The sequence below is a fragment of the Cornus florida genome, unplaced genomic scaffold, assembly GCF_030987335.1.
Source record: "Cornus florida cultivar Cherokee Brave unplaced genomic scaffold, ASM3098733v1 CherokeeBrave_3.0.0_Hap2_Chr05, whole genome shotgun sequence".
Classification (NCBI taxonomy): Eukaryota; Viridiplantae; Streptophyta; class Magnoliopsida; order Cornales; family Cornaceae; genus Cornus; species Cornus florida.
The window spans coordinates 73,054,207-73,067,925 of record NW_026775575.1 but is presented as its reverse complement, the minus strand read 5'-3'; the positions used below and the strand labels follow the sequence as shown (position 1 = coordinate 73,067,925).

General features: G+C 35.3%; 1 protein-coding gene across 2 annotated transcripts in view; it reads right to left on the bottom strand.

Moving 5' to 3' along the window:
• Window positions 1-6,249, bottom strand: part of LOC132306833 (F-box/kelch-repeat protein OR23) — a 32,905-nt gene extending 26,656 nt beyond the window's left edge. Inside the window, exons 1-2 of one of the 2 annotated variants that reach the window (XM_059804401.1) lie at window positions 4,817-6,247; window positions 1,671-2,197 (exon numbers count right to left, since the gene is read on the bottom strand). In XM_059804401.1, coding sequence (XP_059660384.1) covers window positions 1,906-2,197; window positions 4,817-5,775 — 1,251 coding nt within the window. In that variant the 5' untranslated portion in view covers window positions 5,776-6,247 and the 3' untranslated portion in view covers window positions 1,671-1,905. Of the gene's footprint in view, window positions 1-1,670; window positions 2,198-4,816 lie in introns of those variants that run through there. The other variant, XM_059804402.1, reaches the window with a different exon arrangement.
• Between the last annotated feature and the right edge of the window lie 7,470 nt (window positions 6,250-13,719).

The window sequence follows — 13,719 nt, the reverse complement described above, 5'->3', positions numbered from 1 at the left end:
AATATCTAAATCCATACTCGCCTACATAAACGGTTCTTATACTCATACCATTAGGGCAAGGACAAAGCGGGGCTTCGGCGTGGCGGTACAAATTGTCATCCCTATTTCTCTTTATCTTCTTCTTATATATATATATATATATATATATATATATATATATATTTATATTTTAATTTGCACCATAGATTTGCAGGTAATTTCATGAACAATTCAATTATTTCATAAAAAGAAAGAGAACAAAAGAGAAGCGTGATATCCATAAAGTGATGTACTGATGTTGTCAACCCACTCCATCACATTGTATGATATTGCTCACTTTGGATCCAAACCCGTACGGTTTTATTCTTGAGTTTATCCCAAAAGGCCTAATACCAATTGGAGTGACACACCTACATATATAGCACTTCCTCTTTCCACACCCAGACGATGTAAGATTGTGCACATGTAACTCACTCAGTGTGATAGTCTGTCAGTGTTTCTTGCACCCGCCCACAAGATCGCCACAGACAATGATCGAAAAGTCGCCTAGGGATAGAGAAGCTATATTCCAATAGTCAATTGTTTAGAGAGAAACGTATAACGATATTTCAAATAAGTTAATCTTGCATTGTAATTTTATATATATTAGTAATTTCATGATAGAAAAATAATTATTTTTCATTGTTTAGTATGTAGTAGTAAATTATTGTGATTAAGATTAAGTATGCTGTAGCATAAATGTGTAAAGCCATGAAACTTTGTATTTACTCAAGTATATGATTATGACTATTTAATTTTGTGTCATGAATGGTTCAGCACGGCATTTAAGAGTTTACTGGCATTGCCCTTATTATGGGTTTAAACAGAGGAACATTTATATATATATATATATATAGATCTCTTGCTCCGACCGTTACATTTTAAATCTACCTATATTATTATATTTTAATATAAAAGTACTTTCTCCCTATTTTAAGTGTTCAAATTTAATATCACCCACACCAAACCCTTGTACCTAAAAAAAACACCACTCGACTTATTTCACCTCTCACAATTTGACTCATTCCTTCCGTTAAAAAAAAAAATTTGACTCATTCCAATCTAATAAAATATAATTAAAAAACGAAAACAAAAAATATGAGTTCCTTGTAAACATGGAAGTTTCATCAATTGAATGGGACAAAGACTCGTGAGACTATGGATTGCAGAGAGAGATATTATTAGTTTAGTTTTGGATTGCAAGATATTATTAGGTCTGTATCCAATCTTTCCCCATTAATGCTTTCAATTAACCTGGATGGATCATGCAATTGAAATTTATGATTGCTAAAGTTGCGTTATGAAAAAGAATTTGATGCTAAAAGTGATCAGTCGCTCCTTTGAGGACTCACTTACACTCTCTTAACTGTTTGATGCTAAAAGAGATCAACTACTCCTTTGAAGTCTCGCTTACACCCTCTATTACAGCTAAAACGGCCCCTTTTATGTGTTTCAATTTTAATTATCCGACCTTGCATGCTATGAGACCATATTAACCACCCACCATCTTCTATTGAAATAAGTTTAAACACAGAACCAAAGTTCTAATAGCTCCAAAAATCAAAAGCTTTTTATTTAAATCTAAGTGCAGCCCTGAATAGGAATAGACAAAATTTTCAGGATTACAGATGGTCACAAACAATATACAGAAATGAAGAGATATACACAAAATTTAGATACATTTACTTGTGGAAGTTATCTACACAAGTCAAGTGAAAATCAATACAACATTTTTATTGGAATGCAATCATCCTCATCAAGCTATACACTGGCATATACAAATACTATAACATACTAACCATCAAGGTACTGAAGCTAAAAGATGAAACGAGCATTATGCAGACGTAATAACAGCGTTACACACATCAGAGAAATCAATGGAATCTTCTACAGGCAAATGGTGCACATAACCGCAGTTTTGAAATCTAAAGGGTTGTGAAATGGTGGCTTTGTGATTAGAGTTCTCCATGACTTCCTCCTAGGATGGTATATCTGTATGAACAGTGTTGCTGCCCTCTTTTGCTGTCGTGATCTTCGTGTCTCTGTTGAATCAATTCCGTTCAGAAGAGTCATCACATGCAACTCCCTGTCCAACACAACAAAACCAAATGACGAGTCGTTGGGGGCTTTTCTTGGTACACTTGTCTCCGTCAGCCAACGGTTCAAAGCCATATCATACCTGTTATGTAGTAAAAAAAAGTCACGCAAATAAGGATCCCAAAGCGAAGAAAGTTTGTAAATTTGAGCATGATTCAAAAAAAAAAAAAAAACACATCTAAAAGTTGAAACATGCAAGCCAGGGCATCACAACTTTGGTTCTTCCTGAACCAATACATTGATCAGGGTCACATAATTACCAATTTATCTCAATCAAATTAGTGAAACTAGTCCCATTACGTGGAAGTACAGAACATAGACGAAAAACAATCTGTCACCCCAAAAAATTGGTCTGGCTGATGCTTCCATTATTACTCCATATGCATATGGTGCACATAATGTGGGTGATTCCTAGTTTTCACAAACAATGTAAGTAAATTATATAGAGATTCGCAAACAGGTTCATCAACAAAAGTTTCATGGAAACATTCAGAGATAAACCCTAAGAGGTTGTAATTCCACAAGCTTTTAGAGCATCACACAACTTTACTACTACTTAAGCGTCAAACAACTCTTAAGAGAAAACAGAGTCGCACTAAAACGTTTATATGTTACAAGTTGGATGGTGACAATGATAAATCTCTAGTCCACTAGACAAGGAAAGGTCATACGTTACCCGAAGAGATGATCGTTATGAACATTAGGTAAACATGGTGGATCCTGGAGGTCCTAGTGATGTGGCGTGAGATTTTGAAGTAGGAGTAGCTATTTGTCCCAACCTGGCAGGTTGGAACCTCACCTCACTCCTAATGGGATGGGTGTGGAGTACCTTTAAACGGGTTAGGGAGGAGTATGAGATAAATATACCGAACCCAAACTGAATTCAGAGGGGGGCAGATATGTAGCAATTCTATGGAGTATGATGCACCTAGAAAAAAAAAGAGAGAGAGAGTTTGTGTAGAAGATAAGCGACAAAGTGACCGACCAAAACTTACGTGGGATGAAGTAATTAAAAATGACTTAAAAATTCTAAATTTAAGAGAGGACGTGGTGTATAATAGGAAGGAATGGAAAAAGAGAATTTATGTGGCCAATCCCATCTCTATGGGATAAAGGCAAGGATGATGATGATTCCTTAAACACCCTTATTACATATATATATATATATATATATATATATATATATATCACTATCCTAGGGTTCTAACTATTTATCTGCCTAGGCGTAGTCCCCTTCCCTCTCATCCCTAGTACATGGATTTGCTTCTCTCTCTCTCTCTCTCTCTCTCTCTCTCTCACACACACACACACACACACACATGCTAATAACGGTAGGCTCCACAAAGAGTGGTCCAATTATTTCTTCTACTTCAGTGGTCCGGCTCTCAGCAAGGGGTTTATATTTTTATATTGTGTAACTATGTGTTTGTGTTGTGTGTATATATATATCTACATCTCTCTTTACATATAGATCTCAGTAATTTTGGGGGTGTCCCTCAAAATCTGATGGCCTCTCTCTTATAATTTTCCAAATAAGAACACAGTCACCATGACGAGCCAGGGCCGAGTTAGGGTGTGAGCTCTGTTCGTGTTAATTAAGGGGATGGGATTTAGAGTAAGAACCCATCCCATTGCCATCCCTAGTTTGAAGTGGTAATGGTGATTGTAGTAGTGAAAGATCTTTCAAGGTGGTAGGAGGATAGTAATATTGCCAAAATCAATATGGGCCTAGTGAGGGGGTTCATATATATATATATATATAACATTTGCCCCAAACTCCAATCAATATTCTGGATGCATATTCACCTGGTGTTGAATTACTGCTAAAATTTCAAATTTATAACCTTTGATATTTTGTGAATGCAAAACAATAACTTCTGAATCATACTTGATATACAATATACAGAATAATCTAACAGAAACACAGTTAACACACAAAACATCGAGCAAAAATTTACCCAACCTTTAAGATGGTTATACAGAATAATCTCACAGAAACACAGTTAACACACAAAACATTGAGCAACAATTTTCCCAACCTTTAAGATGGTTAAGGTTATTATACAAAACAAATGTTTCATGACCTGGTATGATCTCATATAAAATTGGTTGTCCATGTTTATCACGTTATGTGATTATTGAAGTTCCACCTATTAGAACCGTGAGGTGTTTACGTGCCAAGCTGATAATTATTTCAGTAAAATATCTTTAAAAATCCAGTCATATAGTCCGGAAGCCATTAAAATAGTAGCATTTTTTTACAAATTAACCAGGACAATCAAACACAGATCAGACACCAAGCTGACCTAACTTCGACCTAAACTTTGAACTGCTAGTGGAATTGAAAAGAGTCCATCCCCAGAACTCCCTGAAGGAAAGGGCAGCTAATAACAGCTAACTGTCAGCCTTTAGGTTTCTCAAATTTAAACATTAGTATAATGTCACAAAAACACTTCATACAAGAATCAATGATCCGACTACTTATTTCAGTTCAGGTAAAGTTAGCAACAAAATTAGATAGTCAAATAAGACTAATTTATTATCGCTCACAATGAAAAACCACTTGGTCCACAATTTACCAGAGAAGATCACTGATAAATTATTCCAATTGTTTCAGTAAACAGGACAACAGAGTATGCATAGCAAAATAAAATAGACAACAAATTTTCACAGTGTGTAAACACAAAGCCTTAAAACTTACCTGAAGATATCGAATCCATCAAGCATAAAAATGCCAGGAACATCTCCAAATTCGTCCTCAACGACAACAATTTTCCCGAGTCGCCTCCTCTCCCCTTCCTCCCACATATCTCCAAGCTCCCTCCACTTCCCACCATTCTTCAATTCGATCATCACAACATCCTTGTAATACTCATCCACGGGAAACACCCCTGAAACCGTCCTCGATTCCCCATATCCACCCATCACCCAGAATTCCTTCTTCTCCCCCTTTCCCATCAAGAATCCTGCACACCCTGCTCGAAACCGTGGCAACCCATCCAACGCCACCCACTCATCCTTCCCTATATCATACATCTCCACTGAACTCATCCTACTCCCAGCAGCTCCAAACAGGGTGTGCCTAGACCCACCACCAGCAACAAGAATACAATTCCAATTTGGGATCGCAGCACACGCAAAGCTCCCACGAGGCGAGAGCATGGGGGAGAGACGGTCCCATGAAGACGTGACTATGTCGTAGCGGAAAGTGGAGGACGATGGGGAGGGACGATCAATAGGGAAGGACCTTGTGTCGAAGTGTGATCCTCCAAGGACATAGAGGTGTGGCCCAATTGAAATTGAGGTGAAATTGCAGAGGCCATAGACATGGGGGTTACAGGGCATGGGAGGGAGAGGACACCATGCTAGGTTTCGAGGGTCGAAAAGGTACGGTGACGCAATTGACGGGTCCTGAGGGAAGATACAGAGGAGGTGTGAGAGATGAGAGATCCGGAGGTGTGATCGGCGGAGACAAATTAGGGTTTTGGATGATAGGAAAACCCTCCATGATTTGCAGGTTGATTTGAGACGAGCATAGTGAGAGAATGGAACGAACGCTAGGATTAATGCGGATAGATCGTTTGGGACTCCTGGAATTAGGGTTAGGGTTTGGGGTTGGGTCCGTATTTGTTCATTCGAAAATGAAGATGTAGGGGACATGTTTCTCTATAAGAACTTGAAATCTGAATCAATTATACACAAATCGCTCTGTGTTTGAATCCAATCTCTCTCTCTCTCAATCTGTACACACTCTCGCTCTAGAAATCAGTACGAAAAGGATGAAGGTAACATCTTAAAACAATTCTCTCTCTCTATACACACACCACCCCAAACTTTCTATCACTGAATCAAAACCCCAATATAAATACAATCTGTTTCTTAATTTCCCTGATAATCTGCCTTCACACTCTCTGTATATACATATATACTAATATCATGAATATAAGTAACCAGTGTTTCCACACTGTCTCTCTCCCCAAAATCAATTCTCTCTCTACACACACACTATCTCTAAGACGTTTCTAATACTATATAAATTTGCAAAAACGATTGTAGACAAAGATCTGTTGCAGCAGTTTCTTGTTTGGCAAGATTTTGACCTTTCCCGGAAAGTTCTGAGGGAAAATTAAATGATTTTTTAGTCTCAAATCTTAAAGGTAAAAAGTACAGATTTATGACACGTGTCATTGTCATGTAAGATGGAAGATAGTGAGTTGGTGACGACATAGGATGCAACCTTTGTTCGAATATTAACTATCTTATCCAATGGATATAGTACACGTAAGGAGATAAGGTAAAATAGTACTCCGCGTATTTGATCCCAAATTGATTATGACAAAATTAAGAGCTTTACTGGTCGCCTAATGGTATGTTTTTTTTTTTTTTTTTTTTTTTTTTGGGTAGGTGGCCTAGCAGTATTTCTCCTCCTTTCAAAAACAGCAAATAAAGTGTTGGAGTTAAGTCACACAGATCAGAACCGTGATCGAGACCAAAAACGCCTAAGTTATGAAATTTATGTCACAAATAGTGATAACACAATCGAAACGTGCTAAATACGAAAGCAATACTCATTTAAAAGAATAATTAAGCGGGAGCAAATGAAAATACAAGACTTAAGTCACATAAATTAGGGCTGAGATCGAGACCAAAAATGCCTGCAAATTTTGTCACAAAGAGTAACAATGGAATCGAAACGTGCTAAATATGAAAGCAATATTCATTTAAAAGAATTACTCGGCGGGAGCAAACGAAAGTGTGAGATTTCACTTTGACCCTTTTTAAAAAGTTTGTAGGGTATTTTTGCCAAAAGAAAATTTTTGAAAATTGAATTTCACTCTTACAATGGTTTTTTTTTTTTTTTTTGGTCTGAATAGAAGACTTGTTTTAGTTTTAAAAAACGAAGGAAAAGAATCATCCTTTTTAAGAGTAAGAATCACCTCACACTTTCAGTATTCCAAACATAGTTGAACCCCCTGCACAACTACTATGTTATTTTACTTGAATTAAAATTTTCATTGGTTACCTTTTCTGCGATTTTAGGGGCTTTTTTGTCATTTGCTTTACATAACAAAGAAAAATAGACTATAATCGCAAAAAAGTGAAGTACAAATACCGTCTTCCCAAACATAATTGTGATATTATAAATTTATAATTATTATTAAGATAATTATCATAATTAAATTGAATAATTATCGAAAGTGAAATATGTTATAATTATACCTCTTCTTGAGCCTATAAATAGGGTTTTGGGGTAGAGAAAGAAAAAAATAAATAAACGACTTAAAAACAATATTGAAGTTCAACTCAGATGAAGAATAATAAGCACATTTAAAGACATGTCATTCTTCTGATCAAAACCAAGCTTCTTCCGATTTTCTTCAAGAACAAAGACACTCGAAGAACTCTCAACAAATTGATTAAAATCAAGCTCTAGTAACCCTTAGATCCAATCAACAAATAAGATCAAATAAGAAGAATGACTTATAAAAATGTCCCAAATAATTGTAAAAAGACCCCAGTAGTCTTAACAGCCTGTGCATAGTCCCCCACCCCACCCCCAATATATATACAAATGTATGCATATGCCTTTACTACACTGTTCACAAGGGACTTGAATCTGTAGTCCATTTAGGCGAGCCCAACCCACAAAATGATGGCCCAATCCGTTCCAATGCAGGTCGCCATTTTTGCACCGTCATTTTTAAATCGCTATGTGGGTCGACCCATTTGGCAATCCGCGGATCTGCCAGAATTTATTATTATTATTTTTAAAATAGGCCCAGTCAATGAAGCATCCAAAATTAAGAGTTTTTTTTTTTTTTTTTTTTTTTTTTTTTTTCAACAAAACTGAAGTAAAGAACTGTTTAGGTACTCTTTGGCTAATATAAAAAGTGTTTTAAAGATTTTTTTGGAGAAAAAAAAAAGAGAATACAATTATTATTTTTTTCTTACTTTTTCTGCCCAACTAATGCCTTGAAGACTTAATGAATATTTTATTAGTTGATTTTATAATGGATATTGTATTGTCTAATGGATATTGTATTGTTTATTTATTTTTAATTCATCTCATATTGTATTGTTATAATTTATTTTAATTCATAATGAATATTGTATTGTTTAATTTCTTTTTATAATATAATCCTTAGAAATATAACCATTGGGATAAAGTTAAAAAAGAATTATTATTAAAAAAATTTAAAATATAGTAAAATATTAATATTTTTGGAGAACGAAAACGCATCATTGGAGTACATGTAATAGTTAAAATTTGAAGAGTCCAAAATGCTAACGTAACTGTTGGAAATGATGACGTGACTGTTAGAAATGAAGATGTAACTTTTGAAAAATGTTAAGGTGACAAATTTAAAAATTTTTAGAGATGTCATTGAAATTGTTCTTAAATTTTCCATCGTGAAAATGTGATGAACATTTTATAATAGATATTTTTTTATAATAAAATTGTCATTTCTTTCTCTCATATTTTTGCTTGTGATTAAAGCCTCAATCGCTTATTCAATTAAGAAAAAAAATACATTTTTTTCCACAAGTCTAATTAAAGACTAGGGTGATCCAATGTTCCAGAGATTCAATACAAAGATAATGGAGTACTTGCTATGGAAGAGAACCGATTATTAACTTGGTCTTATCTACTTGATTAAATTTCAAAGGAGGCAACTGGGGTGTGAAAATTCAGCTGAACTATTTTCAATAATTGTTACAAATGAATTGAAATGTCTAGTGTTAATTTTGATTATATTTGTTATTTTAAATAAATAAATCAAATTTTTTATTTATACTTTTATTTATGAGCTAATTACACTCACTTCCTCTAAAGTTTGCCCAATTGACAATTAGATGAAAGTTGGTCTCTTTTTTAACACTCACGGCCCTGTCAGAAATGATAACCAAATAACCCCTAAAAATGTAGAAAAAGACACTATTGCCCTTCAACAAAATAATAATTCTTAAACTAAAATATCAAAATATTTATACGACCAAAATACTCCTCAGATTATTAACCACGTGTTTGGTGCTCTTGTCATCCTCACTTACCACCATCAATCCCTCAGACACAGCCACCACTACCGCCCACCTCTCAACCTCCTATCACCACCACCACCACCACGGGTATACACACAAAAAACACATAAATCTACTATGCTGGAACCCTACAACCTTTGCCAACGTTTTCTGGATTTGCTTCTCTTCGGCTCCGATGGCTCGTGTTGGGATCCCCACCTCGCCAGCGTTAATTTTTTGGTTTGCTCCTTTTTGGTTTTGGCGGCTCGTGTTCGGCTCTGCACCTCACTGGCCCGTTTCTGGGTTTGCTCTTCTAAAAGCCATTCTTCCCAATTTTTCACGATATTTCATCTGCGTTTTTAAATCAGAACTCTATTTCAAACCAATGAAACTTCAAATAGTTTATATATGGGTCTATATATATGGATTTATGTATTTTCCTTTTTCCTTTGTTTTGTTCAAATTTGATAATATATGTGTGTGTGTGTGTGTGTGAGTATATCTTGTTCTTTGGTCTCCAATTCGCTAAAAAACCTTTTGTATGTTTTTATATATATAATATAATTTATAAAAAGTGTAAGCATTCATTAAATTGAAGAAGACAATATATATATATATATATATATATTTAGAAGAAGACAACATGGTGGAAGAGGATATGACTCTGGTAATAACGTGAAGGGGAGAGAAGAGGGGTGTTGACTATGGTAATCATGTGATTGGATACATGAGATCTATGGAATTTATTTTCTGAATATGGAATCAGTCATAGTTGCTGAGTATTGTGATCAATAGAGACTCTCTCTTTCTTTATATAGATAAATATATATATATATATATATATATATATAAATTTTGTGGTGATGCACTGTTAATATAGTAATATAGGATTAAGAATAATAGTTACAAAAGGGTACTTAAGTCATTTAATGACTCAAATGTGATTGTTGACAAGTCAAATATCATTTAGGCCATTTTATTCGTGTGTCGGATGTGGTAGGGGTGTTTTTGTTAACTTTATCAAACCTTAGGAGTAGTCATTGTTCAAAAAGGGGCCAACTTTCATTTCACGGTTAATAAGAAAAACCTCAAGGGATGTGAGTGTAATTAACCATTTATTTATTTATGATGGTCATGTTGTGTCTTTTAGAACAACATTCATAATTCATCACATGATACATACACTGTCCTCCCATCCCACGTGTATTGAGCAAATTGAAAAAAATTCAAAAAATGTGATCGAATGGCTGGACTCCTACAATCAACATTTGATTGAAGAAGGATATTACTTGATCTCCACAAACATATGCTTGACAATTATTGAGTTCTAAGTAACGCCTCTCTCTTTTGAAGACAAAGAGCACCATCCAAGCTTCTGCGTTGAGCATACTTAACTACAAGAGCATTTCCAACTAAAACATTATGTAATAACCTATAGTCAGTGGCGAATCTATGCATTTGAACATCAATACTCAACGCACTCACATGAGCACAAGGCGAGAGCAAGCTAACAAGGCTAAACCCATCAAAACCCACATTATTAAACCCATCAAAACCCACATTATTATTTTTTTCATTCGGTCATATATCTTCAATACCTTGTAGTGCAAACCCGTTTGGGAGTAAACAAAATAAAATAATTCCAAGACACCAAGTCCCTTTTGGGCATTTCATCACCAATTGAAACATCTACCACATACAATTTTATGAGATTGGTACGAATAATAATATCCATATCATTCTCACTGAGAATAATCAATCCATGAACTTCTCTGCATTGATTTCGGCCTTTAACTCTCTCGCAGGCTTTCAACAATAACTGTTGAAAAATATATACTTCACATGACATTTAAGATATAACTAATTTTATATTAATATATCATATTGTTTACTCCATTATTTTTGGCCCAATGGAAAGGTGACATGTGGTGAGTTCCAATGGAACTGACCACGTTGGATCGCAACTCTTATGAATTATTATTAGAAGTTATGTAATACTATGTAATAATTAGACAAGTGGGTCAGTACAATCCTACCATGTGGGGTTTTCTATTTTTAAAGAAAAGAGGTGAGTCTTATTAGAACTTGCCATCTTTAAAGTAAGGGTCCACATATTCTTATTTGGAAAAAGGGATTATTTCATGGAAAGATTACCATATATGCAACCTCATGCAATTATTCAAGACAAATTCAACCAATTGGCTCTCAACACATTGCGAGTTCTATGGAACTTACCATAGTATATCAATTCTTTTAGAAAATTGTTGTTATGAAAGCTTAGTGGGTAAAAATCATGTATCCCTAAGTAATTGGAGGTTTCCCATTATGGCAAGACCAAAGTTAACTAAGCAAGCAAGAGGAAAACGTGGTGCCAAAAATCTCTCCTACTTTGTAGGGATTTTTGGCAGATATTCAGTTACTAAACTTGCTAAGTCAAAATACAAGTTTGCAAGAGTAAAGGAACGTGGGATAAATTGTATTTATGGATGCATATATATACATATACATGTATATATTTTTACTAAAATATAACCACGATGAGGAGTTGTTGAAACAAAGGGCTACACGACGCCATGGATTCCAAAAATCAGAAAGGAACGTCTGTTTGAGGGAGGTTACTAGAATCAAGGAAAACGTGGGTGCAGAGGAAAAGGAGGTGATTTATATTTATGAATATATATATATATATATTCCAGAATATAGCCCACGATGAATCAAAAAAGGTGCTAAAATTCAAAAGGAAACCATGATGCCATGAACTCTAAACCTAGAAGAGAGTCGAGAGATGGGAAGTTACAAGAATTGAGGATGCTAGCCCATTATGAAAAGATGCTGAAATTTAGGAGGCCATGGCGTTATGAAAAGAGAGGTCTGGTTGAAGGAGGTTACCAAAATTGAGGACAATGTGGGTCTACAACTAACTTCTATATACATACATGATACATATAGAAGTTATACAAAAAATAGGAATTTGTGGCAGAGAGAAGAAGAACATGAAGACGTGGGACACATGTAAACTTATGGAGAAACCAAGTGGAAAATATATTGCAAGAACTACCCATAAACCGAGATCGTGGAAAACATGGCTGATCGGTTGATCAACTATACATCAACCTTCGCAATAGCACGAATCATTGTAAAATAGGGCTATTGGTCGGGTAAGTCGAACCACTGGGACTGCGCTAGTCTATGGCAACCTAAGTGTCTAGAATTGTTCTTAGAATGATAAGGGGTAATAAGGGTTTGTTTGATGGTCACTAAACTAGGAATTCAAAGTGCATAAAACAATAGTGACTTGCAAGAATTAGATAAGATAGAACAATAGAGAAGAGACTAGGGAAGAGACTCCACAACCATCAATAAGCATGCTAGGATATGATTTACTTAGGGTAATAACATATATGTATAACTATGGGATACAACAACACAAATTATTACATTCCCTTCAAGAAATTTATGAAATCAATAGGTAAGAATAACCTATCAAAGCATTGCATGTTTTGGTTACCTAAACTAGGTTGTAACCTTAGACATACTCACTAAGCATAGAGTTATCAAGCCCTTAATCACATAGTAGAAGCACATGACATAAAAACCAAAAATAATCTATCAAAGGAAGATCCTAAGCAATAGATTATCAAATCTCCTAAATATCATGCCATTAACAACACTTCCATAAACTCCATTCCATTGTCACTATGAAAATGTAGCAATATAATCATAGGAGAAAAACCATCTAAGACAAGATATTTAACTCAAGATGATTATGTATAGATATTGAAATTCATTACATCAAATGAAGAGCTCTAGTTCATGGAAGGATTACATACATATATTAACCCCCAAATATAAATCAAAACAAAGCAAAGCTTACAAAATGGAGCTTCATCACCTCCCTAGAAGAGGTTTAGTTACCCATGGTGACCCTAGATGAAGGAAGAAGCAAGGCTTTCCCCTCCATTTTCGAGCTTCCTCCTTGAAGCTTTAAGAACTCCTCCTCTTTGCTCTCTTCTCCCTCCTCTAATCTTGTAGAATGAAACTTAATGTATTGTGTGGTTTCCCTCTCTTCTCTTCTAGAGATAAGGCTCTAGAAACCCCCACCAACCAACATCTCCAACCAACCATTAAAGAGGGAAATTAGAATTGAGGAACCCAAGATGCAAGTGGCTGAAAATGGGCCATTTCCGGATGCAATTCTGCCCTAATTTCGAGCACTCGAAATAAGGGCTCGAGCACTCGAAATTGGAGCAGAATGCTCCATTCTTGCCTTGCTCCGCCCAAACCTACTTCGGTTAAATAGCCATAACTTTGTGCTCCAAACTCCGAATGATGAACCGTTTGAAGATTTGGAAAGCTAATTTAGAGCTTTAAATACTTCAGGTTTTGGTAGAGATCCAATTCTCAAGGATGGTTGGTCGAAAATGAAGATCAAGGCAGAATTTCATTGCTGCCAGGCAGTTCTGCGCACCTCTGGTAACAAGGCCATAACTCTCTGCTCCGAGCTCCGAATGACGAACCTCTTGAATATTTGGAAAGCTGATTCAGAGCTCTAAATATTCCATTTTATAATGGAGGTCCAGTTCT